General features: G+C 38.5%; 2 protein-coding genes and 1 non-coding gene across 9 annotated transcripts in view; 1 reads left to right on the top strand and 2 right to left on the bottom strand.

Annotated features, from left to right (window-relative positions):
* The window catches only part of ZNF638 (zinc finger protein 638), a 98,949-nt gene that overhangs the window by 32,314 nt on the left and 38,785 nt on the right, over window positions 1-27,850 (bottom strand). For all 7 annotated transcript variants that reach the window (XM_023224118.1, XM_023224117.1, XM_023224112.1 and 4 more), the window contains 4 exons: window positions 27,473-27,619; window positions 26,042-26,164; window positions 15,483-15,541; window positions 15,199-15,251 (listed from right to left, as the gene is read on the bottom strand). In XM_023224118.1, the coding sequence (XP_023079886.1) occupies window positions 15,199-15,251; window positions 15,483-15,541; window positions 26,042-26,164; window positions 27,473-27,619 (382 nt within the window). The remainder of the gene's footprint in view (window positions 1-15,198; window positions 15,252-15,482; window positions 15,542-26,041; window positions 26,165-27,472; window positions 27,620-27,850) is intronic.
* Window positions 69-6,976, bottom strand: LOC111550608 (periphilin-1). The gene is made up of 3 exons (XM_023224120.2): window positions 6,526-6,976; window positions 2,187-2,438; window positions 69-587 (listed from the first exon to the last, which is right to left on the bottom strand). Exons 1-3 carry the CDS (start codon window positions 6,547-6,549, stop codon window positions 561-563), a joined length of 303 nt encoding a protein of 100 aa, XP_023079888.1. The 5' UTR covers window positions 6,550-6,976; the 3' UTR covers window positions 69-560.
* LOC111550638 lies at window positions 15,906-16,012 on the top strand. The gene has a single exon (XR_002734134.1). It is a non-coding gene; the product is annotated as a U6 spliceosomal RNA (small nuclear RNA).

Genomic DNA, 27,850 nt, shown 5'->3' with positions numbered 1-27,850 from the left:
CCTGCCAAGTCTGACCCGCAGACTCAGGCTGAGCGACGACGGATGAAAAAAGTACACAGACACAGGTATTTTGCATGAGTGCGGCTAGGGGACTGCTTGGCCTTAGAGACACCGAAGACAGAATGCAGCCCTGATAAGCTGGAGCCGCTTGTATTTATTCAGTACAGATTTAATGACAAAGGCCTGGAGCCAACACAATCTGTAGGTACTTGTCGCCCCTTCCCCCCCTTCCTTGGGAGCAGTCCTGCACGCGTGGAGAGGATGATTAAAGGTCTGCAAAAGTAAATAAACTCGTCTAGATAAATTCCTTTATACTCCTTTGTTACCTACTTCTTGCCCTTAGCATCAGGGTAAGAGAATTTAGCTGCCTTCAGCCTGTATTCTCTCCTGAAGCTTTGCAAAACCTCCCGGACTTCCAAGAAGGTTTGCATCTCTCCTTATAACTTTTCCCATCACCCTGACTGATCTCCTACATCTCCCCCTTTTCTGTTTTTTTGCATCAGGTTTTGTTGATTGAAGAGTACAGATGTGTGCAGCAACAGGTTTGTCAGGCGTAGCGATTACTGCTCGTATTCCGGCTTTGCATCCTAGAATTGGTAAATAACATAAGACAAACATGAGTATAATTAGTAATATCTTTTTCTAATCAAGGAGTGGGAGTCTATCCAGGAGAGATGTTCTTGTACATCCTTCCATATGGCTGTCTGTTGGGCATGTAGATCTATGGCATTTAGCAATTCTAGATTTTAGTTTTAAGTTGCTTTACGTCTGCTGTTAAATTATCATGTAAGGTCACCCAGAGGTGCTTCCTCTCATCCCAACTATGTATTGACTGGCTCCATGGTAGAGAGGTGACAGAGATATGCTTATGCTCCCAGTCGGTTTAATTGCTGTCAGAATGCCAGCGCATCTTGTCACTCCCCTACATGTTCCAAGGCAGTCTCGAGGGCTTGCAGACGTGCAAGAACCTTATGATTTATACCCTGCTGAAAGAGAAGTCCATTAGACACATTTCTGGTCAAGTTATCTACAAAAGTAGCTGTTTGTACTGACTCAGTAATAGATGTTACAGCAACACTAGCAGTTGCTAGGATGACTACAGCTGAGACTATAAAGGCTATAAGAGTAACTATGAATCTTTTGTGTCTGACCTGGGACATGGCATGTTCTAAGGTGGCAAGAGCAGAGGAACATTGCCAATCGTGTATCAAACTGACTGGTAGGAATGTCTCAGATTGTCTCCTTAATACCATAACACTAGTAATATTTAAATTAGATATACTGTAATTAGTGATACATGATGTGAAGCAAGCCTGTCCTTGCACTCAGGTCACAAACGTGGAGTTTTGGGGTGTAATGGAAATACTGGTTCCCGTAAGAAAAACATATGGATGAGTAGTGCAAATCAGGCACTGATCTGTGTGATTATGTATAAAGGTCACAGTATAATTGTTACTGGAATTATGGTATGTCCCATGCCAGGTGGTAAGGGTGGTGCTAAGATGTCCCAGATGCCATAAGGTGTCTTGGGGTGGCACGGACGCTACCTGGGGTCTGGGATATCCCACCCTCCCTTCGGCCCAAATCATAAAGGAATGGACATGGCTACGAAACTATGACTGATATCACAATGGACGCAAACATCAGTATGTTCGTCCTGTAAACTGTCGGGGGTTCCAGTCTAAGATATTAAATTGCCTAACTGGAGACTAAGGGCTTGTCCCCCACGACAGACCTCCCAGCCAAAGTGGAATCCATTACTTTCCCGGCTTTGTTCTTTAGCACAGGAAGGAATGCTGGGGAAAGTGGCACTGATTGCACTGCCCAGTTTGAGGCTACTGGCAACCAAGAATGTTAAGGCATTTCCTTTGCCACGATGTACCCATAATTTTGTTTGGGCAGGTACACAGTAAGGGTTAGAACTTTTAAAACTTACACACAGTGGGAGGACAGTGGAGTGATATGTAGTGTTACCTGGCACCTTAGTCCAATGTGTGCCATTAATAAGGGACCCTACTAGGGATAAGTCAATCCCTCCTAGCCAAGCAGTTACATTATTAGAGGCTGGAAGGGGGTGTCTGCCCAGGTAACAGGGCATAAGAAAGGCGGATCCAACAGAGTGTAGCAGGTACGGGTTGCAGGGAAAGTGCGAGCATAAAAAGGATCCTATGTGAGTTGCAACTTACACTAGAGAGCAGGACAAGGAACAAATTATCTGGAATGAATGGTTTTTGTGTCTGGAGCAGGATTTGCTCAGCCTTGTTAGTTGCCTTCTTCAGCATCCCCCAGGTAATGTCCGGGGCTTGTGTCGTCTGAGGAAGCTGTGTTGTCTGGAGCTGCAGGTCCTGTGGGGTCATTTCTTTCACTTCTGGTACCGTGTTGGGTCCTAGCCACGCCATGGTATGGTCTGATGCATCATGCTGGAATCCAAAGAGGGCCTGAGGGGGGTGTGAACACAAGCATATCATCTTCCCCATGTTAGCAATTCATTTGGACACACCATACATTACTATTTACATCTTTCCATAAAAATGTGGGTTTTATGTCTTGAGAAGATGTAGCAAAGTGCTTTTCTATAGCTGATTGAAATTTATCATTTAAATTGAAGAAATTAAGCGTAAATAACGCTTGTGCTACTAGTGTTGCAGGGTCCTTACTCATTTTCCCCTTTTGTTTTCTGAGCATATTTTTAAGAGTGGAGAGAGCATGTTCTACTATGGCCTGTCCTTGGGGGTTATATGGGATGCCTGTGGAATGTTGGATGCTCCATGTGTGACAAAATTGTTGAAAAAGTGAGCTGGCATAGGCCAGATTATTATCAGTTTTAATTTTTGTGGGCCACCCCATAAACACAAAAGTTAAAAGGTGTTTAATGATATATCGGGTGGACTCTCCAGGAAGAGCGTGTGTGCTAATTTGGTAGGAATTGGTATCAACAGATACATGTACATATCTTAGTTTTCCAAATTTAGGGACGTGTGTAACATCTGTTGCTGTAACTGATTAGGTTCTAGTCCTCTAAGATTAACACCTGTTGAAGGAGGGGACGTGCCTGTGAGCTGGCTATCTGGGTATTGCAGGACAATTTGTTTAGCTAGTCTTGGGGTTAAGCTGCAATTGTTAAGTTTCTCTAATTTTGGTGGAAAAATTGATGCGACTGGGTGGCTTGGTCAAGCAGTGACGTCATAACCTGCAGGTCTGCTTGATCACTGCCATAAGCCAGTGGGCAAGAGAGTGAGCTGTGGGCTGGAATATGTGTGATAAAATTGACTGTGTATGTTGATCCAGCAATTGCTGAAGTCCAAGAAAAGGTGCACTCAGGGTGGGCTCGAGAGCGGACTTAATGAGCGCCGTCTCAAGGTTTTGCAACAAATAAACAGAGTCACTAACAATGTTAATGGGCTGAGAGGAATAGGTTTCTAGGGCCAGTATTAGGGCTCCAACCTCAGCTCCCTGAGCACTAGTAAATCCAGATCTAGTGAGGGAATTATGTGGTTTCCACCAAATAGCCGCTTTTCCATTTTTACCAGAACCATCAGTAAAAAGCGTTAAAGCACTAGGTATGAGGGAGTGAACTACTTTTGTATGCAAAACTACAGGAGTATGAGATAAGAACTGAAATAGTTTGTCAGCAGGAAGGGCATGTTTCATGGCCTGCATAATCAAAGAGTGCTATCTGAAGATCTAGTGATGGGGCAAGACTGCTTTGAATTTTTACTCAAGAAAATTCTTATGACATCAGGGTCATAACCTAGCAACAGATTGCATCGTCTGCGGCCCATACAGATGACTTTACTAACTAGCTGGATATAGTGAGATAGTGTTTTAGTCCCAATACGTGAGCAAAAAACACATTCTAGGAAGCGCAGCCCTGCGGCCATCTGTCCTATTAATCCTGTAGAGGAGTGTTTAGTAGGAAAAACAAACAACTGAACTGAATATCATGGATCTATGTGATCTAGATGCCTCTGAGAAATAACTTGGTCTATTTCCTCAATTTCCCTTTTTGCTGCAGGGATTAAATGCCGGGTGAGTCTAGGACAACATTGCCTTTTAGCATAGAAAACAGGTTCTGTAATTTATCAGTAGTTATGCCCAAGGTAGGAGGATGCCAGGTAATATGACCCAGTAATTTTTGATAATCATTTAAGGTATGTAAATTGCTAGTATTTAATTTAACCTTCTGAGGTCTTACTGACCGGGAAGTTAGTATGTATCCAAGATATTTCCAAGGTGAGGACATCTGTACTTTTTCAGGTGCTAGGATTAACCTCTTAACAACAGAGGTATATAAACTTAGTTTAAAACAGAGGCATATAAACTTAAAAGTACTGGCTGTTGGGTCTGCTAGTAAAATACCATCTACAACATAAATAATCTTGTAATTACATAAATAATCTTGTAATTAAGACATTTTTTTCTACTGGGGAGCAAAGCCTGATTTACATGATGCTGACACATGGTAGGACTGTTCAGCATTCCTTGAGGAGTATTTTCCAACGAAATTAGTGAGCTGCCCTTTCATTACTGATAGCTAGTATGGTAAACATAAATTTTTCTCTGCCCTGTTCTGCAACGGGAATGTATAAAAGCAGTCTTTTAAGTCAATATCGACTATAGGCCAATCTTGAAGAACTGCCACAGGGGAAAGGAGCCTCTGTTGAACGGGCCCCATAGGTTGCAAACTAGCACTGACAGCCTGTAAGTCACTCAAGTCTCCATTTGCCAGACCTTTTGAGAATGATGAAAATTGGCAAATTCTAAGGGCTCTTTGATGGTTCTATATGGCTGGCTTTTAACTGCTCAACTAATTCGTGGGCTCACTGTAATTTCTCTCCCTTTAAAGGCCACTGTTCTACCCAAATTGGATCTTGAGAGAGCCACGTCAGGGGTAGGAGAGGAATAACAACAGTGGTCATTATTAGAAAGGGGTTTGCAGCTCCCATTGGGCTAAGAGGTCCCATCCCCAAAGGTTAACAGGGACGGTCATGATTAGAGTTTTGTAACTGTTTTTTCCCTCCAAATCGCAACGTTGGGGGCACGCGCTCTGCTTGGCTGTGTGCACTTCCCCGATGCCGACAATTTTTGTTTCTGACAGACCCAAGGCCAAGTTTCTGGCCAGTTTTGATCACTAATAATCGAAATATTCGCCCCTGTATCCAGTAGGCCAGTAAAATTCTTATTTCCAATTTTTAAGGTAATCATGGGTCTCTGATCAGTGATTAACTGTTTCCAATATACTCCTATGGCTCCCGTGCTTCCAAAACTTCCCTTACCCTTTCCCTAGGCGCTGGGGACCCAGTATGGTAAGAGTAGTAACTGAGCTATTTTAGATTTAGGAGGAAGAATATGCAGACCGACCTTTACATTCCATCATAACTAATATCTCACCTTGAAACTCACTATCAATTACCCTCGTGAGCACATTGATTCCTTTACTGGATAGACTTGATCATCCTAGTACCAATCCCACTGTTGTGGAGGCAATGGGCCCCAGATCCCCGTTGCAACCCTTTTAGGGTCTTCTCCTTCCTTTAGCACTAATTCGTTGGGGCAGAGTAAGTTCAATCCTGCGCTCCCAGAGGTGGCTGTTCTGATAGAGTGGACTGTGGGCTTTCCAATTGACCAAGGAAAGCTGCTGGCACTGCCCAAGTTTGGAGCAGGGCCTGGGGCTGGCCCCTCATGAAGTTTCCTGATTACTTACGGGGTTGCCATCTTTATCAAATTTGGACTTGCATTGATTTGCCCAATGTTTCCCCTTTCTACATCGGGGGCGTATAGAAGGGGGTTCTTTTCCTGAGTTACCTCTTCATATGACCTGGCTCTCCACATAGAAAACAATTTGAGTTTTTCTCCCTTTTCACTTTAGGAGGCTTTATTGCCATAGCCAATATTTTGGCTTTCTGTGTTTCAGTCCCCACCAGTTGACATGCTCGTGTATGTTCCCTGACCGTAGCTGCCTTTCCGCTGACTGCCTGCATTGCTTGCTGGCAGTGGACGTTAACATTTTCATAAGCCAACTGCAACAATAAGATATCAGCACCCTGGGCATGACTAATTTCTCTCTTAATTGCCTGGGTTAACCAATTGATAAATTCAACAAATGGTTTCTAAGGCCCTTGTCGAACATTTATAAAAGACCCCCGTTGAACTCCGCTTTCAGATATTTGGTCCCAAACCCTGAGAGCACACAAAGATACTTGTGCATAGGCTTTGGGAACAAAACTTAATTGTTGTTGTACACTGGCAGAGGAACCCCTCCCCTGAAGCACAGCAGCTGATATGTCTTGCCTGGCCAATTGATTCTGGTTGGCTTGTTGTTCACACAACTCATCATACTCTGCCTAGAGGAGGTATTAACTGGGCTCTAAAGTTGTTTTAGCTAGCACTGACCAGTCCCATGGGGCCAAACAGAAGTTGTCTGCTACGGCTTCAATTAATCCTTTCGTAAATGGACTACCAGCTCTGTTTGCGTGAATGCTTTCTCTTATCTTTACAAGTGTCAAAAGAAATGGGTTCACATACCTGATTGCCTTGGAGATCTTGCATTTCCGGTCAGGTTAAGCGCTCCCCTTCTAATGCCACCTGCCTAAGACAGGGTCCCATAGCTGTAGTGTATCCCTTGTCTTTTTTCCAATTTATTGGGGGAGGGGACTCAGGGAAAACCTCCATTTCCTCTTTAGTATCTTTACCCAGCAATGGCAGGGACGAGGGAGGAGGCGGTGGCACTAAGGTAGGTGATGGTTCCTCCTCCCTTCCCTTCTTGGGCTCTTCTGCGTACAGCGGGGCCAAAGCAGCCCTAACTAAGGTCCATACGGTTAAAGACGTTACTGGGATCCATTGCCCTTGTGCATGATATTGTTTAAGATTTTTCCCCACTTGTTCCCAGAGTTCTAGGTCCAGCGTTCCTTCTGCTGGGAATCACAGATTATGGGAAACAACAGTTTGCATTAGGTCCCTTAACTGAGCCTGTGAAACCAAGGCTCTGCTATCTTTAAGCAGTTGTTTCAATACTTTTATATACTGTTTCTGTTGTGCGGATAGCTGCTGTCTCATGATTAAACTCTAGCTTGAGAATTCCCCTGAACTTGGATATCCCGAGCGGGCACCAATGACTTACTGACTGCACAGTCTCTTCGCCTTCATTTTCGGTGGTTCCATCGTAATCCCTTGCAACGTTCCTCACGAGGGGCACCAGCTGCTGAGTCTGATCCGCCGACTCTGGCCGAGCGACGGATTGAAAAAGTACGCAGACAGGTATTTTGCGTGAGCGCGGCTAGGAAACTGCTCGGCCTTAGAGACTCCGAAGAGAGAATGCAGCCCCAATAAGCTGGAGCTGCTTGTATTTATTCAGTACAGATTTAATGATGAAGGCCTGGAGCCAACACAATCTGTGGGTAACTGCTGCCCCCGCTGTAGGGAGCAGTCCTGCATGTAGCTGATGAAAGGTCAGATGATCAAAGGTCGGAGGATCAAAGGTCGGATGATCAAAGGTCGGCAAAAGTAAATAAACTTACCTAGATAAATTCCTTTGTTACCTACTACTTGCCCGTAGCCTCAGGGTAAGAGAATTCAGCTGCCTTCAGCCTTTATTCTCTCCCGAAGCTTTGCAAAACCTCCCAGGACTTCCAAGGTTTGTGTCTCTCCTTACAACTTTTCCCACCACCCTGACCAATCTCCTTCAAAAGCCTAACATGGTTAACTGAAATGATCAACCTTCCCAATGTGAAATGGAAACGGGTAGAACTTTTTTTTCTTTAATTGTAAGTGTAGATGTATCCAGCTTCTTATGTTTAAAAGTCATCTCTACTTCTTTTTCTATAATCTGCCTAATCATACTATTTTCCAATTTATCTTTTGGGTTGAGGCTTTTTCCTTATTTTTTATTAGAGTTCCTTATATATTAAGAAAATTAACACATAGGTTAACAATTTTTTTTAAAAGTCACTCAAAATACTGATGCACTAATACATTTTATGTAGTCAAATGTCTTCCTGATTGAGAAGAACTTCTCAACCTAAATTTTACTAAAATATTCTCCACACTGTTATCATCTTATGTACCATAGTAAATCTTTGATCCAACTGCAGTTTGATATAAGTGCTTTTACTTTTTTTCTTCTTTTTTTTTGAGATAGAGTCTCGCTCTGTTGCCCAGGCTGAGTGGCATGATCTCAGCTCATTACAACCTCCGCCTCCCAGGTCCAAGCGATTCTCCTACCTCAGCCTCCTGGGTACCTGGGTCTACAGAAGAGCACCACCACACTCAGCTAATTTTTGTATTTTTAGTAGAGACGGGATTTTACCATGTTGGCCAGGCTGGTCTCAAACTCCTGGCCTCAAGTGATCCAGCCACCTTGGCCTCCCAAAGTGCTGGGATTACAGGCAGGAGCCACTGCACCAAGTAGAGTGCTTTTACTTTAATCAAAAGTAAAAAAAAAAGTAGCTAATGAATAACTGATCTTTTCCCAACCAATATGAAATATCATACAAATTTACTGATGTTCTGTATGTTTTGGGAAATATCTCTGGATTCTCTTCTGTCCTACTTTTTTGTCTATGTAACTATGTGAAACGATTCTAAATCTTTGAACTTTGTAATATATTTTAATATTTATTGTGGTTAGTCTGTTTTCATTGTTTTCTTTAAAAAACTGTCCTGCCTATTCTTCTATGTTAATTTCTTAAACTTAGAATCAGCTTATATAATTTTAAATGTTTTATCGCTATTATTCTTTATACTTAGTGTATAAAGAAAAAAAGGTTTAGCTGGACGAGGTGGTTCTGGCCTGTAATACCAGCTACTCAGGAGGATGAGGTAGAAGAAGCACTTGAACCTGGGAGGTGGAGACTGCAGTGAACTGAGATTCCACAACTGAACTCCAGCCTGGGCAACAGAAAAAAAAGAAGAAAAGAAAAAAAGAAAAAAAAGACATTTTATAACAGTGAAGCTTTCTATCCAAGAATCTTGTTTTTTCATTTAAGACTCATTTTATGCCTTTTAATATTTTAGTTTTCTTTTTATAACTTCTACCATTTTTATTACTGTAAATGGACTTTACTATCAGATTACATAAGGAGCTCTTCTTTATAAATAAAGCAATTAAACATTATATACCAGAGAATTAAGATAGGTAATTATAATTAAATAGCACTGTATAATTGATTCTCTTAGGTTCTCCATCATACTATCATATTTGCAAATAATGGTGTATCCTACTTTCCAATTTCCATGCCTCTTGAATTACATTGTACTGGTTAATGGTTATTAGTTTTAAAAAATATTTATTTTAACTCAAAGAGGTGCTGATGCATAGTCTCAGTTTAATGGGAATGCCTCTAATGCATTATTAAGCATATTATTATGCATATGCTGGCTTTTAACATATGTGTACTTGTCTATGTGTGTGCATAAAAAAGTATATATACACACATACATATCATATTTAAGAAACTTTTTTTTATTTTTGAGACAGGGTCTCACTCTGTTGCATAGGCTGGGGCACAGTAGCATGATCACAGCTCACTGAAGCCTTGACCTCCTGGGCTCAAGCAATCCTCCCAGATCAGCTTTGCAAGTAACTGGCACATGCCGACATGCCCAGATAATTTCTTAATTTCTGATACAGACTAGGTCTCACTATGTTGCCCACGCTAAGAATTCTTTTTTAAATGCTAGAAATGGATGTTGAAGTTAATACCCCTTTCAGTATTTATGGAAAGGTTTATACGTTCCTTTTTTTAATATGGTAGAATTGAATTAACAGATTTCCTCATTTTGAACCATCTCTATACTTCCAATACAACCCTCTCTTGAGAACAGTTCATTATTCAAAGTGCTCGCAAACACTGTATGTTAAAATTTTACACTAAAATTTAACATTATTATTCCTAAATATAATTGTTCTACAGTTTTATGAAAGCTGTCAGCATTAACAAAATACTTAACTTTCACCTTTGTGATAATTGTAAATTCACATGGAGTTGTATGAAGTAAGAGGGAGAGACCCCATATACCCTTTACCCAGTTTCCCTCCAATGGTTAACACTTTGTATAACTGTAATACAGTATCACAGACAGAAAATGGATACAATTGATACAATCTACCAACATCCAGATTTCACTCATTTTACACGCAATGTGTACTTGGCTCTGTGAAATTTTATCATAGGTGTGTATCAGTGTGACTACCACCAGCCAAGATACAGAACAGTTCCTTCATAATGATCTCTTCTAAAACTCATTTATAGCAATAGCCACCTCCCTCCCACCAACCGTGACAATCACTAATCTGTTCTCTCTCTGTAATTTCATTTCAATATGATATACATGAAATTTTATAATATAAGACTTTTTAAAATAGTCATTCATCCACTGAAGAACATTTGGGTTGTTTCCAGTTTGGGACAATTATAAACAAAGTACCCATAAACATTCGTGTATAGGCTTTTGTATGAGTGTAAGTTTTCATTTCTCTGGGATGAGTGGTCAAGAGTGTAAGTGATAAGTCACATGGTAAGCACATACTTAGTTTTGTTAAGTTAAACTTCCATACTCTTTTCCAGAATGGCTGTACTATTTCACAACTGCTCTTGCACACAATGTATGAGTTTCTCTACATACACATCAGCATTTGGTGCTATCATTATTTTTTATATTAGCCGTTCAGATAGGTGTGTAGTGTCTTTGTCAGTATTTGATGTATTAGCCTGTTCCCCCACCTTTTCTCATTCCCCCTTTTATAGGAAGCTTTCCCTTCCCCTGAATGCAACAGTATAGCTGAAATCGATATTGCTTTCTAAAAGATTTGGTGGAACTCACATGTGGGAGTTCCCACAGGTGAGCAGAGGGTTTTTATTGTGGAAATAACTGACTTAAGCAAACAAACAAGAGGAGATCTCTGAATGGTGTGAATCTTCCTTTAAACATTTTCTGAAATATTTTAAATTACTGACAACAAACATTCATTACTTTTATAATTAGATTTAAAAGAAAGCCATTTTCAGCTGGGAATTGAAAAGGTAAAAAGAAAAGGGGACATAGTATTTAAAAAGAGAAGCCACAGAGAGAGAAAAAAATCATTCGATCAAGGAAGTTTCATCAGAGATGAGCCTTACAGGATAAATCAGAATCTGTCCCCTAACTCTCCCCAAAAGGAGTCTTAACTGACTTTTTATCTTCAGTACCTTGCCTGTGACCTATTAAGTGCTTACTAAAGTTAAATGAAGTCAGACATCAATTCCATGCAAATAGACAGCATAAATAAAGAAGCAATGAAATAACATGGAAAATAAACTATTCTGAGTGACTAGAAAATAGTACACAGTTGACTGTTAATAGGTTCAAAAGATAATCTGGGGTCAAAGGGCAAAGAATAATTTATGGAAAGTCAAAGAATTTGGACTTTATTCCACTGGTCACTAAAAGTAGAATGATCAGATCTGCTTTAAAGAGACCTCTAGGCAACAATGTGTATAATAAAGCAGAGAATAGAATAAAAAATACCAGTCAGGAAGCTATCTTCAAAAGTTCAAATGTGAGACGATAGGTCTGAATTAAAAGGAGTTATAGGCATGATGGAGCTACGTATAAAGAATCTGAGAGCTGAAGTAGATTCAAGGGAAAATGCGGATCCACCACTGACCAGCTGAAAAGAGGAAGGATGTTATCTAAATCTGAGTTATGTCAAAGAGAAGAAAAGAGAAGACAGGGTTAAGAATTATTCTACTGGATGATTAGTAGTAATTGTAATATAAGAAAATGAGAAGAGTATACTCCAGGGGATAGAAGAGTTTATGTATGTATAGGAGATGTCCTTAAAGACTGAGAGGAAAGCAATCACCCAGGAAGAGGGCCAGGCATGGTAGCTCACACCTGTAATCCCAGCACTTTGGGAGGCCGAGGTGGGTGCATCACTTAAGGTCAGGAGTTTGAGACCAGCCTGGCCAACATGGTGAAACCCCATGTCTACTTAAAAAAAAAGAAAAAAAGAAAAATCAGCCAGGCATAGTGTCACATACCTGTAATCCCAGCTATTCGGGAGGGTGAGGCAGGAGAATCACTTGAACCTGGGAGGCAGCGGTTGCAGTGAGTCAAAATCATGCCACTGCACTCCAGACTAGGCAACAGAGCGAAACTCCATCTCAATAAAAGAAAAAAAAAACAAAAAGAAACCACCCAGGAAGAAAAGTATGACATGAGAAGAGGAAAAGATTGTTAGGAAAACTAGAAAGGCTGGAGAAAAGTAGTGATTCAGGGAGATCATGAAGTTTTCCTTCCTGAGGGAGGTAATTTACTATATGCACAAAGCTTTGGAATCAAAGTTTTGCATTCAAATTCTAACTCCTCCATGTGACCCTGACTCATTTAACCTTTCTGAATCTATCTCTTCTAGAAAATCAGAACTATATACTTATTTGAGGTGCAGTCTTGCTCTTGTCATCCAGGCTGGAGTGCAGTGGCACGATCTTGGCTCACTGCAACCCCTGCCTCCCAGATTCAAGAGACTCTCATGCCTCGGCCTCCAGAGTAGCTGGGACTACCACCACCACACGCGGCTAATCTTTGTATTTTTAGTAGAGACAAGGTTTCACCATGTTGGCCAGGCTGGTCTTGAACTCCTGACCTCAGGTGATCTGCCTGCCTCAACCTCCCAAAATGCTGGGATTATAGGCAAAAGCCACTGCACCCAGCCAAACATTAACTATAACTCAAAGAACAGTCTGAAAGATTAAACAAAATAACATAAATATACCACGTGCCCAGCATAAATATCATACCCACAAATGTTAGACTTCTTTTCCTTGTTTTCTCTCTTCTGGTACAGATTATGTTAGTAGGCCTGTCTACTTAATAAATCATTTTTACCTCATTTTGTATACTAAATTCTAACTTTGAAACAAACTAATCCTGCATCACCTTTACCCTGGTTCTGCTTTTGCTCTGCGTCACAGAACTTCTCATTTTCTAAAACTTGTGTTATTTTCTATAACTTCTGTGTCACAGAACTTCTCATTTCTAAAACTTGTAATATTTATATTTAATATTTGTCATCTCAAGTTAAAAATGTAAACTGTCTGGGGGGATGCCTATTTGGTCCACTGATACATCCTAAGCCTCTACAAAGTGCCCCCTATCATGGGCATATAATAGGTACTCAATAATTACTATTTTTCTTTTTAATTAGTACTGGGTAAGAGCTCTAATGTTTCCATTTATGATCAAATTACACTCTTGCTTCCTCCCTGTGCTTATAATCACATTTATCCTTAAAACTGCCCTAATTAACTCTTCCTGACACTCTTCAATCTGAGCGGATCTCAAAAAATTATCAAGTACCCTTCTTTCTCACCTGTCACTTTCTCAGTCCTGTTTATAAGTTCCTTTTTCTTTCTACATTTATATTGGAAGGAAGTACTTAGCTTTTCAAAATTTAGACCTTAAACTTAAAAAAATTCCCAAGTATCTCACTTTCAATGCCACATGATTGGCTGACTAAAGAATATCTCCAGCAGATACCTGTGATAGCGGAAATTTGGTAATGTTGAAATCTAAGGTCCTAACCCTAAATTCAAAGGTACCACTGTGAGTTTTCCAATTGTAATCAATAATATCATCACACTCTTAGTAAAGCCTATCAGGACTGAAACTTGGAAATTTTTTAATTACTTAAAAATGTTTTTAAACTCATTTACTGAAAAATTCCATATAATAAAATGCAAATTTTACCTCCTCACATCACTTAAATTAACCTTTTTCACATCAGGTCTTAATCATTCCAAAGTGAGGCCCAACTGTGTCTTCTCAGTGGGATTTTTACATCTCTCCAATTTATCCAATCTATATAAGAATCCTAAACAATTAGTGAGTGGCTCCATATTCTCTACTGCAATTTCCCGGAGTCTGTACCAAATTGTTACTAGCTCTTATACAGAAAAAATAGAGTGCACTTTTGCCAAGCTTAGGGAACAGTGGACTGAACAAAGCTAAATAGGTTTCTTTCCTGAAGGACTTCATAAAACGTGTTCTGTGAATTATTTTTTCAAAAGAGAAAAAAATAGCTGTAACACACACCCCAAACTTTTTTACCCAAAACGTCTTTCAGAAATTAATCTTTAATATGACATATTCTGAAAATGCTACTAATGGGGTCAAATTTGAAAACTTCTCAGCATGACCCTTCAAGGCCTTCAATAGAATAATTCTACTTTGTTACCCTTGTTATGTGTTCCCCACACGAAGTAATCTTCTGCCTCCACATTTTATCTCTTCACATAATGTTACCTAATTTAAAATCTTAATCAAAATGTACTGCCTTCCAGAAGCCATTCATAGTATCTCTACTAACCTTCAATACTTCAGTACTCTATACAACTAAAAACTACAGGGAAATGAGATATTCCATACAATCCAATTTTCACCTCACTAGTAAAACTTGGTGCCTAAATTCTTATCCCATTCCAGGTAGAAAAACCAAAACGCACTATATTTTTACGTTCCCCAAACAGAACATACAAAACGCAATGTAAGTTCCTAAATTTGTGTCTGCCTTATTTTAGCTTTTCTTTCCTGTCTTTCAGTATTGAGCTATTTATTCTCACTAGTATTAGTCTCAAAACTTCTTTCCACCTTTCTAGTCCTAAATGGACTAAGAAAAAAGAGAACTCGGATTATAAAACTGTATGCAAAATTTATTTAACTAGATTCATAATGATGGCTTCAAGTATTTCCCTGAGTATAAAGAAATAGATTTTAGCACATGAGTATGATAACATCCATTTCTGGATAGTCTTTTTTGCTTGCCTTTTGGCTCTCAATTAACCTTCAAAATCAAAGGGGACCAGATAAGCAATCTTAACATACCTTTGTTAGGTTTTGTCTTGTGGGTTTATCGGGAGGGGATGGAGGGAGATATTGCATAACTAACCTAAACATGTAAAAAACAGCTATTAACTATGGAACTAGGATAGATATTTCATATATATTATCTCACAGATTTGTTGTATTTACTCCAGCAGAGATTCTGTAATTATACAGCACTAAATATTAACCACCTGCTTAATACAGGGGTCAATTAAAGAATGTAATTTGGGTCTCCTTCATTAAAGCACAATACTGTCTTCCTAGCATCATCATCTAAGTTTCCACTAAACTGACAAGATACACTCATTTGAAAGAATGTTAAAAGTAGCAACTTACCAGCAGAAGTTGAAGTAACAATTTCAACAGCTTTTGAAGCATCTGCATCTCTTCTATTTAAAAGGAGAAAAAAAATTAGCAGCAACTTAGGAATTCCAAGTTCTTCAAAATCCTAAAAACGTAATACTTAAACCTAAAAATGTTTAAAATCATTCAACTGGAGTGATATCCCTCTTAAATTGTAGTTATAGTGATAAAATATATTAAAAATGCAGTTTTAAAAATTAAAATTTCTTAAGTCACATGCACATTTCATTCTCACATATGAAATCAGAGTCACTTACTTTAAGGTAGATGCAGATACTTTCTTTGACTCTAAAGTCTTTCTCTTCACCTCTTTGTTCTATGTAGGAAAAATATTTTGAACAAAAGAAATTTAGTATAAATAGCAATTTTTAAAATATAGAACAAAAAATAAAATAAAATCTTCCTATTCTAAAGGATACATGCTTATTACCTTTTTCTATTTACAAAGACATTTTTTTTTTCAATTTGTGATTACACAGCCTAATTTTACATCTCATCTTTTACAACTCATCTGCGTTTTATCATCATTCAGTTTCCCCTTATCCAAGACCCCCGGTGGATGCCTTGAAACTGTGCTAGTGCTGAACCCTATATATACTATGTTTTTTCCTATATATACATGAAAGTTTAATTTATGAATTAGACATAGTAATAGATCAACAATAAAAAAATAGAAAAATGCTCTCTTCACTTCAGCAGCACATACACTAAAATTGGAATGATACAGTAATTAGCATGGCCCCTGCGCAAGGATGACATGCATATTCGTTAGGCATTCCATATTTTAAATTTTAAAAAAAGTTGTAACAATATAGTGTAATAAAACTTATGTGAATATGGTCTGTCAAAATATCTTACTATACTGTAGATCTTAGCTTCAGCATACAATTTTTTTCTTTCCTTATTAAGTTGAGAACTTTCACCTTTTCACTTAAAGGAAGCATTTTACAGCTTCTCTTTGGCATATCCAAATTGCCAGCATCCCCATACTTGCACTTTAGGGCCATTATTAAGTAAAATGAGGGTTACTTAAACACAAAGCACTGCAATACAGTGACGGTCAATCTGATAACCAAGACAGCTATTAAGTGACTAGTGGGCACGTAGCATATAAAGTATGGATAACTCTAGACAAAGCAATGATTCACAGCCCCAGTGGGTTGGAGTTGGACTGCATGAAATTTCATCATGTTACTCAGAACGGGGCACAATTTAAAACATGTTAATTGTTTATTTCTGGAATTTTCTATTCAATATTTTCAAACCACAACTGACCACTAAAACTGCAAAGCCAAGCCTCAGATAGGGGGAACTACTGTATCTTTCAAAAACATGGTTTCTTATAGCACTGTGACATTTCAGATGTCTACAAGTTCAACTGCTATCACCCTGGTCTAATCTACTACTATCTTTTGCTTTGATTACTACAATTGCCTCCTAACCATCTCTGCTTCAGTCCTTGGGATTCACCCATTCTCTATTCACAACATAAAACCAGACTGAACCTGCTGTTCTGCAACTCAAAACTTCTCATTAGACTCACGGAAAAAAAGCCAGTACTCACAACGGCCTCTAAGAGTTTACAACCTATGTTACACCTACCTTCTAACTCCCAAACCACAATACACTTCTTCCTATACTTCTTCACTCCAACCCCCAAGCATCCTTTCTACTCCTCTAAGATGCTACACAGGTACAGGTTTTGCAGGTGCTATTCCTTCTGTCTGGAATGCTCTCAATCCAGGATGTGGTTTGTTCCCTCATCTTCTTCAAGTGTTTGCTCAAATATCACCTTTTCAATGAGATCTTCCCCAACTACCTTACCGAAAGTTGCACAGCTCTTCATTCCCCAACAAGAGTACTTCTATTCCCCTTTCCTAATATTTTTTTTTTTACCATAGCACTGGTTGAAAACAAACATAATTTATGTATGCATTTTTAACTTATTTGTGGTCTTTCTCTATCCCTTGAAGTTAAAACTCTGTGATACCAGGGACCTTGTTTTCTTCAATATTCTATTTCCAGTGCATAAAGTCGTGCTTGAACGTTCAGCAAATATTTGTTAACTTGATCTGAATTTCATTACTGTTCTCATGCAATTTTATACTTTCTGTTCTTTTTGGGCACTCTCGTCATTTCCTTTTGCACTATGTGGGATTTTATCCCACACATTCCTTCAACTCAATTATTTAGAAGAAATTAGTTCTAGTTCTATTTTACTAATGGTAACTTTCAATTTTAAAAGAAATTTGAAACTACTGAGTTCCAACATGTAAGTTGAAACATTTAGCCTTTACTCCTTGGCTACATTCCAATTTTTGATTATACATTTCAGATGAAAATTATGTTTCTGGTAATTTTAAGTGATATTTCTTGAAATTTATTTTATAAAAATATGATTATTTAGATTTTAGTCTATGTTTAACTGGTTTCATTGTTCACTGCCAACATTTTATATAATAACTTCTCCATTTCTTATATTCTTCATTTTAATGTTTTGGAAAAAGATGTATTAGTGAACTACCTTCTAAGTCCATGCATGTCTGAGAATAAATACTGCCCTAACACACACGTTAGGATTCCACTTGAAATGAATGTACTCAATTACAATGAATCACAATCTTTTTCCTACCCAACTCTTAAGAAGGTGTTGCTCTGCCATCTAAGGCTAGACTATTTCTTTGTATAGTTAAACTGTTTTCTGCCTAGATCACTATAAGGTGCCCCACCATAACCATGAGATTTAAAATCGTCCGTATTTAAGTGATGTCCTCTTTCTGGAATTCCACTTATGTACAGATTGCGTCATCTAAATATATCTACCATGCCTTTCCTCTAATCATTTTTCACTCTTTAAAACTTTCACACCAAGAGTAGGATCACACCTCTCTTGCTCACCACTGCATCTTCTATAGATGTTACAATGCCTGACACAACAGATGTGTAACAGATACTTAACTAATAAGAAATAGTTTCAGAATTAAAATGAAAACCTCTCATCCGAATTCTGATTGTATATTTTCGCTTTTATCTCCTTGTTAATTCATTAGATTTTCTGTAATGCTCAAATGTTCCCTAACGCTCAGCATTATATCCATACAATCTTCTTAGTTGACTACTTGCTCCAATTTTAATTGTAATGTTCCCATGAATCTTGCTGAAAACACTGAATTGAAATTTTAAAAATTGGTTTTTTTTTTGCACAAGGTTGAACTGCAGTAGTATTTCATGGCTGAACGGGTTTTATGAGAAATCTGATCCTACTTTTTTCCACATCAAGGGCTCCTGACCATCTCCCAGCCCCCCTTTTTCTTGAGATAGGATCTCACTCCTTCACCCAGCCAACCTCCACCTCCTGGGCTCAAGTGATCCTCCCACCTCACCCTACCCAGCAGCTGGATGCATACCACCACACTTGGCCAATTTTTAAATTTTTCTGTAGAGATAAGATCTCACTATATTGCCTGGGCTAGTCTCAAACTCCTGGGCTCAAGCAATTATCCTGCCTCAGCCTCCCAAAGTGCTGGGATTATAGGCGTGAGCCACTGCGCTGGGCTCCTAATATTTTAAAGAAAACTTTTGTTGTTGTTGTTGTTGTTGAGACAGAGTCTTGCTTTGTCGCCCAGGCTGGAGTGCAGTGGCCGGATCTCAGCTCACTGCAAGCTCCGCCTCCTGGGTTTACGCCATTCTCCTGCCCCAGCCTCCCGAGTAGCTGGGACTACAGGTGCCCGCCACCTCGCCCAGCTAGTTTTTTGTATTTTTTAGTAGAGATGGGGTTTCACCGTGTTAGCCAGGATGGTCTCGATCTCCTGACCTCGTGATCCGCCCATCTTGGCCTCCCAAAGTGCTGCGATTACAGGCTTGAGCCACCGCGCCCGGCCTAAAGAAAACTTTTAAACTATGAGTATATGACCCTTTCTCTGGGGGAAAAAAGGATGTTTGCTTTCATTAGATTACTGGTAATGGTGGGGCAAGGAGTAGCTCAAAAAGACTTAAGAATCACTGCTAAGAATGGATGTCGAGATTATTATCAAATTATTATTATTATTAAATACTAGGTTACAAGGTTATTATTAAAGACAAGGTTACCTAGTTTCTGACAAGAATTGTACAAATCCGTATTAACACAGGGATACAGAAAATCTTTTCTGTAATATTTACTGATTCCTAGAAGCAGCAACATGGAAAGGATGTTACATGAAACATAGCTAGAGTCAGAGGCAGTCCTAACATGAAATACCAAATGTTGGGAAGGTAAGTTTTTTTCTACATTTTGACATGCCATGCCAAAATCAAGATCCGGACCAAGAAAGCTATAGCACAGCTCTTTTTTCCTAGTTTGTTCTTTCAGCTTATTTCTGGCTTGCATTGGTAGAAAAACTTGGAAGTGGTAACAGGCCAAAAAGATTGCCCCTTCCTGCTTCAGACACTTATTTACAAAACAAAACAAACAAACAAAACAACAACAGCAACAACAACAAAAAAAAAAACAAATGCCCACATACTTCCAATATGAAGAGGCACAACTCAAATTCTGTTCGGAGTTCCCTCCATTCAATCCCTAGGCATGTTGCTCTATCACAACAGAGGTGTCATGAGTTAGCCCTCTTGTTCCAGCATCATCCAAACGATACGTAGCTGAAGAACATTAATATTTGCCATGCAAATGGCATGTTTTCTAGATTTTAGTGCTAGTATTTTCTTTACCCTATTCATTACTAAGAAAATCATGACAGTAAATATGCCTGGGCTCTTAGACTTACATTGTTACTTTACCAACTTCATCAAAAAGTTGGCCAAGAGAATTTTTTAAGCTATTTGAAACATTCTATTTCCTTAAATGTATCCTTACCTATGTTCCTTATCCTTAACTATGTTAACTGTTTAGAATGAAAGAAAACTGGCCTTCTAAACAATTTCCAAAATTTAATGATCAGCTAGGTCTTTCTGGTCACTAGTAAAAGCCACTATTTCTTTCTGTTTTCAAGGTTACTAGTCTACCCCCAAACCATTACCATTATCACAAAAGGCTGAGTATATTGATTAAATGAGTTTTCTAACTGGACTTCAGTGCTCTTCTCCACTTTAATCAATCTGCTAGGCTTTCTTTGCCTTCAGAATCATTTGCCTAACTCACTCTCCAGACCATTTCCAAATGAATCTTTCTAATCTCCATTTTATTATGTCATGCCCCAGTTCAAAAACCTAGAACATATACCTCTCTACAGAATAAAGTTTAAGTTCTTAAATTATGTATTTAATCCTTGTTTCTCCTTAACTGCCTCTGCAACTAGATGGCCATGTGTCTGGTAGTTCTGGTAAATCAAATGCAGGCAAATGCTGCTGGGGAACTCATTCTTTCCAGAAAAGAAAACAAAAACTCACTTTGCTCTTCATTTTTATTCCTTTATGTTTCGAAGATAGAAAAGATGCCAGAAGGCGCAGAAACCATCTTACAACTGAGGATGAAAGACACATTCTAAAGATAGTAGTGCTGGAAGACAAGGCGGGGTTCCTGAAGATACTATGGCGCTGTTACACCAGCACTGGACCACCTACACGCAGATTTCTGTTATGAGATAAATATCTCTCTTATTTGTTAACAACCTACTAGTGAGGTTTTCTGTTATTTGAAACAATGAAATCCTAAATGGTAAAATTGGTAATAACTAAGGCCACACGATTTAATTATCCAAACCAGGACAATGGGAATAAATGTATGGCATGTAGCAGGTATAAACTAGGATGACAAGTTACTCTAGTAGTAACTAACTAGAAAACATATGAGAACTAAAAAATAAAGATCCTCTCTAATAATAAGTAAAATAATAAATTTAACCCCCACAAAATGTTCAAGAACTTCATGGAAAAAAAATAAAATAAAACTTGCTAAAGGGCATAAAAGGAAATCTAAAGAGACAAACCATGTTCTTTGTTTAAGACAAAGCCTGACTCTGTTGCCCAGGCTGGGGTGCCATGGTGCGATCTCAGCTCACTGCAATCTCTCCACCTCGTGGGTTCAAGCAATCCTCCTGTCTCAGCCTCTTCCTGAGTAGCTGTGACTACATGTACGCACCACTACACCCAGCTAATTTTTGTATTTTTAGTAGAGACCGGATTTCATCATATTGCCCCAGGCTGGTCTCAAACTCCTGAGCTCAAGTTATCTGCCCACCTCAGCCTCTCAAAATGCTAGGATAACAGGCATGAGCCACCAGCCAATGAACCATGTTTTTTGATAGACTTAGTGTTGTAAAAATACTATTACAAATTCAACACAGTATTAATTAAATTCCAGTAAGTTTTTTTTTAGAGAACTTAAACTGATTCTAAAGCTAATGTGCAGGAATAAATGTTCAAGTTTAAACAAAATGTAAATAAAAAGGAAAAACATTAACCAAAATGAATAAACCAAGAAAAATAACTCTACAAGAAAGACAGGGAAATATTATGAAGTTATAATAATTGCTATAACAGAAACCACATAGTATTGCCACAGCAGAAGAGTATGAAACACATCTACGTATACAGAATTCATACAAATAAAAGCAGCTTTTCAAATCAACAAGAAAGGATAAATTAGGCATAAACAGTGTTGAGGCTAACTGGCTCCCATTTTGGAAATAATACTGATTACAATCCTATACTATGCTCCAAGTAATAGATTAAGGAATAAAATCTTCTAGGCACTAGCACAGGCAAGTTCTTTCTTTTTTTTTTTATGAGACGGAGTCTCGCTCTGTCACCCAGGCTGGAGTGCAGTGGCCCGATCTCAGCTCACTGCAAGCTCTACCTCCCAGGTTTACGCCATTCTCCTGAGCACAGGAAAGTTCTTAAAAAGACAAAAGAAAAATGCAGGCCAGGAACAGTGGCTCACGCCTGTAATCCCAACACTCTGGGAGGCCGAGGCAGGAGAATCACCTGAGCCCAGAAGTGTGAGATCACCTTGGGCAACAAAGGGAGACCTCTTATCTACAAAAAATAAATAAAAAATTAGCTATGCGTGGTTGCTTGCACCTGTAGTCCCAGGTATTCAGGAGGCTGAGATGGGAGGATTACTTGAACCTGGGAGGCGGAGGTGGCAATGAGCCAAAATTGTGCCACTGCACTCCAGCCTGGGTGACAGAGTGAAACCCTATCTCAAAAAGAGGGGCACATGTCCTTGGGACCTCCTGAGGTTGTGTCACAGGCAAAATAAATAAATAAAGAAAAAAATCACAGAAGCCACAGAATACCAATAAATTTGAGTACACAAAAATTTCAAATTTGGCCGGATGAGGTGGCTCATGCCTATAATCCCAGCACTTTGGGAGGCCGAGGCGGGCAGATCACGAGGTCAGATTGAGATCATCCTGGCTAACATGGTGAAACCCTGTCTCTATTAGTGGCAAGCACCTGAAGTCCCAGGTACTCAGAAGGCTGAGGCAGAAGAGTGGCGTGAACCCAGAAGGCAGAGCTTGCAGTGAGGCAAGATAGCATCACTGCACTCCAGCCTGGGCAACAGAGCGAGGCTCTGCCAAAAAAAAAAAAAAAAAAAAATTCAAACTCAATATATCTATGCATAACACAAGCAACACACTATAAAAAAATACTTCTTACATAAAATGCAAAATTAGTGTCTAGGATGCACAACATTCATGCACCTTCAAATGAATATTTTTAAAATGACAACAATAACAGAATAGGAAAAGATACAGACAACTCACTTAAACAGTTAATAGATATAGCTAACAATTACACAAAAAGATGAAGTTAATGAATAATCAAAAAGATGCAAATTAAAACGATATCATTTTCTATATAATGCATTTTTAAAGCTGAAGAAATTAAGATGTTGGTAACACTCTCATAAATTACCAAGGAGTAAATTATTACAGTTATTTAGTGAGCAATCTTACATTATCCATTATTGTGCATCTATAAACCAACCACTCCATTGGGTGGGTATCACCTAAAAAAACACTATCATAAATGTCAAAAGATGGCCTGTCAATGTACACAAGGTGTTAACTCAAGTTCTGTTTCTAGAAACAACCTAAATATCAATCAGTAAGAAATTGGTAATATATCTGTGGTATATTCATACAGAGAAACACTATAGAGAAGTTAAAAAGAATGAGGAAAATCTAAATGTACTAACATAGTTAGACTACCAAATCAAATTATTGAGAAATGTGTGTTATAGAACCCCTAAAAAGTAGCCATTCCACAACAAGTAGAAAACCTAAATTACTGGGTGGAGCAGGATGGTAGAATAGAAGCCTACACTCTTTATCCCACCCCCCAGCAGGAACACCAAATTTTACAACCATCTGCACACAGAAAAGCATCATCACAGGAACCAAATATCAGGTGAGCAATCATACTACCTGGTTTCGACTTTGTATCACTGAAAGAGGCATTGAAGAGGGTAGGAGAGACAGCCTTAAATCCCTGACAGCACACCTCCCCGATCTGGCCCCACAACATGGACAGAGTCTGTGCACTTAAGGAAGGGACAGGAAAGCCATGCTGGGCTCAGCCAGCGCCCATGCACTGACGGAGCCTTTGGACCAGATCTAGCCAAAGAGGAATCATCCATCCCAACAATAAGAACCTGACTTTCTTGGCAAGCCTCACTACCATGGGCTCAAGTGCTCCAGGGTCCTAGGTAAACCTGAAAGGCAGTCTAGGACACAAGGACTGCAACTCCTAGGCAACTCTTAGGGCTGGGGCTGGGATTAGAGCTAGTGGACTAGGGTGGCATATAACCTAGGGAGGTACCAGCTGGGAAAACTGGATATCCATATGTATTAATGAACCTGAACCCTATCTCTCAGGATATACAAAAATCAAATAAAAATAGATTAAAGACTTTTATCTAAGATCTCAAACTATAAAACTACTACAAGAAAACACTGGAGGAACTCTCTCTCCAGAATATCGGTATATGCAAAGATTTCTTCAGTAATACCCCACAAGCATAGGCAAATGCTATACAAAAATGAACAAATGGAACCACTTCAAGTTAAAAAGCTTCTGCAGAGCAAAGGAAACAACAAAGAGACAACCCACAAAATGAGAGAAAATATTTGCAAACTGTCCATCTGACAAGGGATTAATAATCAGAATAAAGAAGGAACTCAAGCCACTCTACAGGAAAAAAAATCTAATACTCTGATAAAAAAAAAAATGGGCAAAAGATCTGAAGAAACATTTCTCAAAAGATGACACACACAGCAAAAAGGCACATGAAAAGGTACTCACCATTACTGATCATCAGAGAAATGCAAATCAAAACTACTATGAGATATCATCTTACCCTGGTTAAAACGGCTTTTATCCAAAAGACAGGCAAAAACAAATGCTGGCCAGGATATGGAGAAAAGGGAACCCTCAGTATATTGTTGGTGGGAATGTAAATTAGTACGATCACTATGGAGAACAGTGTGAAGGGTCCTAAGAAACTAAAAATAGGATCTACCATACAATCCAGCAATCCCACTGCTGGGTATATATACCCAAAAGAAAAGAAATCAGTATATCGAAGAGATATCTGCACTCCCACGTTTCTTCCAGCACTGTTCACATCAGCTAAGATTTGGAAGCAAACTATGTGTCCATCAACAGATGAATAAAGAAAATGTGGTACATATACACAATGGAGTACTATTCAGCCATAAAAATGAATGAGATTCAGTTATTTAAAATAACATGGATGGAACTGGAAGTCATTATATTAAGTGAAATAAGCCAGGCACAGAAAGACAAAGATCACATGTTCCCACTCATTTGTGGTATCTTAAAAATCCCACAATTTGTGGGATCTAAAACAACTGAACTCATGGAGACAGAAAGTAGAAGGATGGTTATGAGACTGGGAAGGGTAATAGGGGATAGGAGGGGATAATTAACGGGTACCAAAAAAAAAAAAAAAAACAGAACGAATAAGACCTAGTATTAGCTAGCGCAACAGAGTGACTATAGTAAAAAATAATTTAATGGTACATTTTTAAACAATTATAAGAGTATAACTGGACTGTTTGATACACAAAGAATAAATGCTGGAGGGGACAGATAACCCATTTTCCATAATGTGATTATTCCACACCACATGCCTGTATCTAAATATCTCATGTACCTCATAAATATATATATATCTACCATGTACCCACAAAATTAAAAATAAAACAATTTTTTTTAAATTATAAAAATATTTTCTCAACACCCTATTTTAAAAAACACACATACACAAAGAAAACCTTAAAGGTGAGATATAGCTTTTGTACCTAACAGAAAGGTCATCCTTAAAGGGTAATTTAATTCTTAGATATTATCTATAGACATACAAACTGAGGCATAGAAATGATCTAGAAAGAATATACAACAATGGATACTTCTAAGGAAGTAAAAGCCCAAAGAATATACACTCTATGATTTTGTTTATGTAAAGCTGAAAACAGGTAAAACTCAACTATGGCATTAGAAAACAAGTTAGTAATTACTTGTGAGAAGAAGGGAGGGTGTAAGAATTGGGAAGAAGTAAGCAAGGGACTTCCAGGTACTGTCAATGTTCTCTTTTGTGACCTAGGTACGGGATTCACAGATATTTGCTATTTTTGTGTTATATATGGCCAAGTATTTTCTCCTAGTCATTGTTATTTAATACTGTATACAGCACCATACATTTATGAAGAAGTTTTGATTTCAACATACTAGAATTAATGCACATATAATCTGTTGAGCTAACATTTATGTTTCTATGCATATTTCTGTATGTGTGCCATACTTAAACAAAAAAGTTAAACTAAACAACAGTGACCTAAATCCAGTTTACCTGTGCTTTTTTCTTTCCTGGAACACATATTTTCACACTTTTGCCTTTTATCATAAGAGGTGTTGTTTCAATGTACTTCATAATTGCAGTAATCGCCTCTTTAAATTCCATTTCTAAGTAAGCCTAAAATGAAATTTATTCCATCTTTAGTCACAAATTTACCTTTAAAAGTTCCCGCATTTTAAAATTGACTTAATCCTTTCTTTTGTAACATCAAACTATGAAATTACCTCAAGTCATGGTTGCTTTTGCCCGTTTTTATTTTGCTCATGTGTAATTTGATTAAGGATGTTTCACACGGGAAATGGACATTTAACCTTACAGAATTTCCATACCACTACCAAGATAAATCCAGGCAGTCTCATGGAACAAGAGGAAATGAGAAGGCAGGGCTCACTGAACAACAGGAGGGAAGGGAAGATATGGTCCAGCTTGTGGTAGGTCTGACATTTTAAAGGTTTCTCACAACAAAGACAACACTATCACCATGTTCCCCCTCCTAACTCACAAATTTTTTAAAAAAGACAGAGGTCTCGCTATGTTGCCCAGGCTGGTCTTGAACTCCTGGCCTCAAGCGATCCTCCAGCCTTGGCCTCCCAAAGTACTGGGATTACAGACTTGAGCCACCACACCCAGTCTTAACTCACACATTTTTCTGAGACAGTCTTACTCTGTTGTCTAGGCTGGAGTGCAGCAGCACGATCTCTACTCACTGCAACCTCCACTTCCTGGGTTCAAGAGATTTTCCTGCCTCAATCTCCCACGTAGCTGGGATTAGAGATGCCTGGCTAATTTTCGTATTCTTAGTAGAGACAGAGTTTTGCTATGTTGGTTAGGCTGGTCTCAAACTCCTGACCTCAGGTGATCCACCTGCCTCAGCCTCCCAAAGTGCTGCGATTACAGGCATAAGCGAACATGCCCAGCCTTAACTCACTATTTTATGTTGTGCTTCAAGACTGTTCATAGTTCTTAACTTTATCATGTGAGTCATAGGAATATAACCCACAGACAATACTTACCATACAAAGGAAGTAATTTGTTTTAGTATTATCAAACTGGTGTTCTAAAGCAGTGATTGGCAAGCTATGGCATACTACCTATTTTTGTAAATAGTTTTTTGCAACACAGCCATGCTTGCTTATTTACATACTACTTATAGCTGTTTTTGTACTAGAATGCCAGAGCACAGTGGTTGAGATCCTAAAACTGAAAATATTTATCTGGCCCTTTACAGAAAAAGTGGGCAAACACTTATTTTAAAGGATATAAAACATTATACTGGGGACTTGCTCATTCACATCCAAACATTTATATAACTCTCAAAGAACAATTATATATGCAGTACAAGCAGCTAAGGAACACAACAGCAATTTATAGAATCATCAAAGCAGTGACTTTGTATGAATTTTTACCACAGATTAAATGACTCACCTCCTTTCTATATGGAACAATCAGGACATCATTCACTTTCCCAAATGGTTGAAATAATTTTCTAACATCTTCTTCAGTACAACCATCCTCTGGTAATTCCGATATAAGAAGAACCGAACCATAATGCAATGATTGCTCTTTCCGAAGCTATTTTTGGAGTGAAGGAAAATTAAAAATAAACCAAATTAAGCTACAATGTACAGTAATAATTTCCTATATAATTTCTTCTATGACTAATATTAGTACATTAAAGGGTCTTTTCCAAATATTTTACCCATTTTCCTTTTTCCTTCACCACCCCCTTTACACAATTTTTTTAAAATCACAATTTTAACACTTTAATAAGATTTTAAATGCAAAAGTGATCAGAAATGTTAT

The sequence above is a fragment of the Piliocolobus tephrosceles genome, chromosome 15 (genome assembly GCF_002776525.5).
Source record: "Piliocolobus tephrosceles isolate RC106 chromosome 15, ASM277652v3, whole genome shotgun sequence".
In the NCBI taxonomy this organism is placed as follows: Eukaryota; Metazoa; Chordata; class Mammalia; order Primates; family Cercopithecidae; genus Piliocolobus; species Piliocolobus tephrosceles.
Note: the sequence above shows the minus strand (reverse complement) of the source record. Positions and strands in the feature narration are given on the sequence as shown.

Bases quoted from the DNA above. Each gene is read 5' to 3' on its own strand.
- LOC111550608 (XM_023224120.2), bottom strand. From the start codon at position 6,549: ATGCAAGATCTCCAAGGCAATCAG. The intron at 2,439-6,525 runs GTATGTGAACCC...CACCCCCCTCAG, and splicing joins AAGATCTCCAAGGCAATCAG to GCCCTCTTTGGATTCCAGCA. The intron at 588-2,186 runs GTAAGTTGCAAC...TACCAATTCTAG, and splicing joins TCCTTGTCCTGCTCTCTAGT to GATGCAAAGCCGGAATACGA.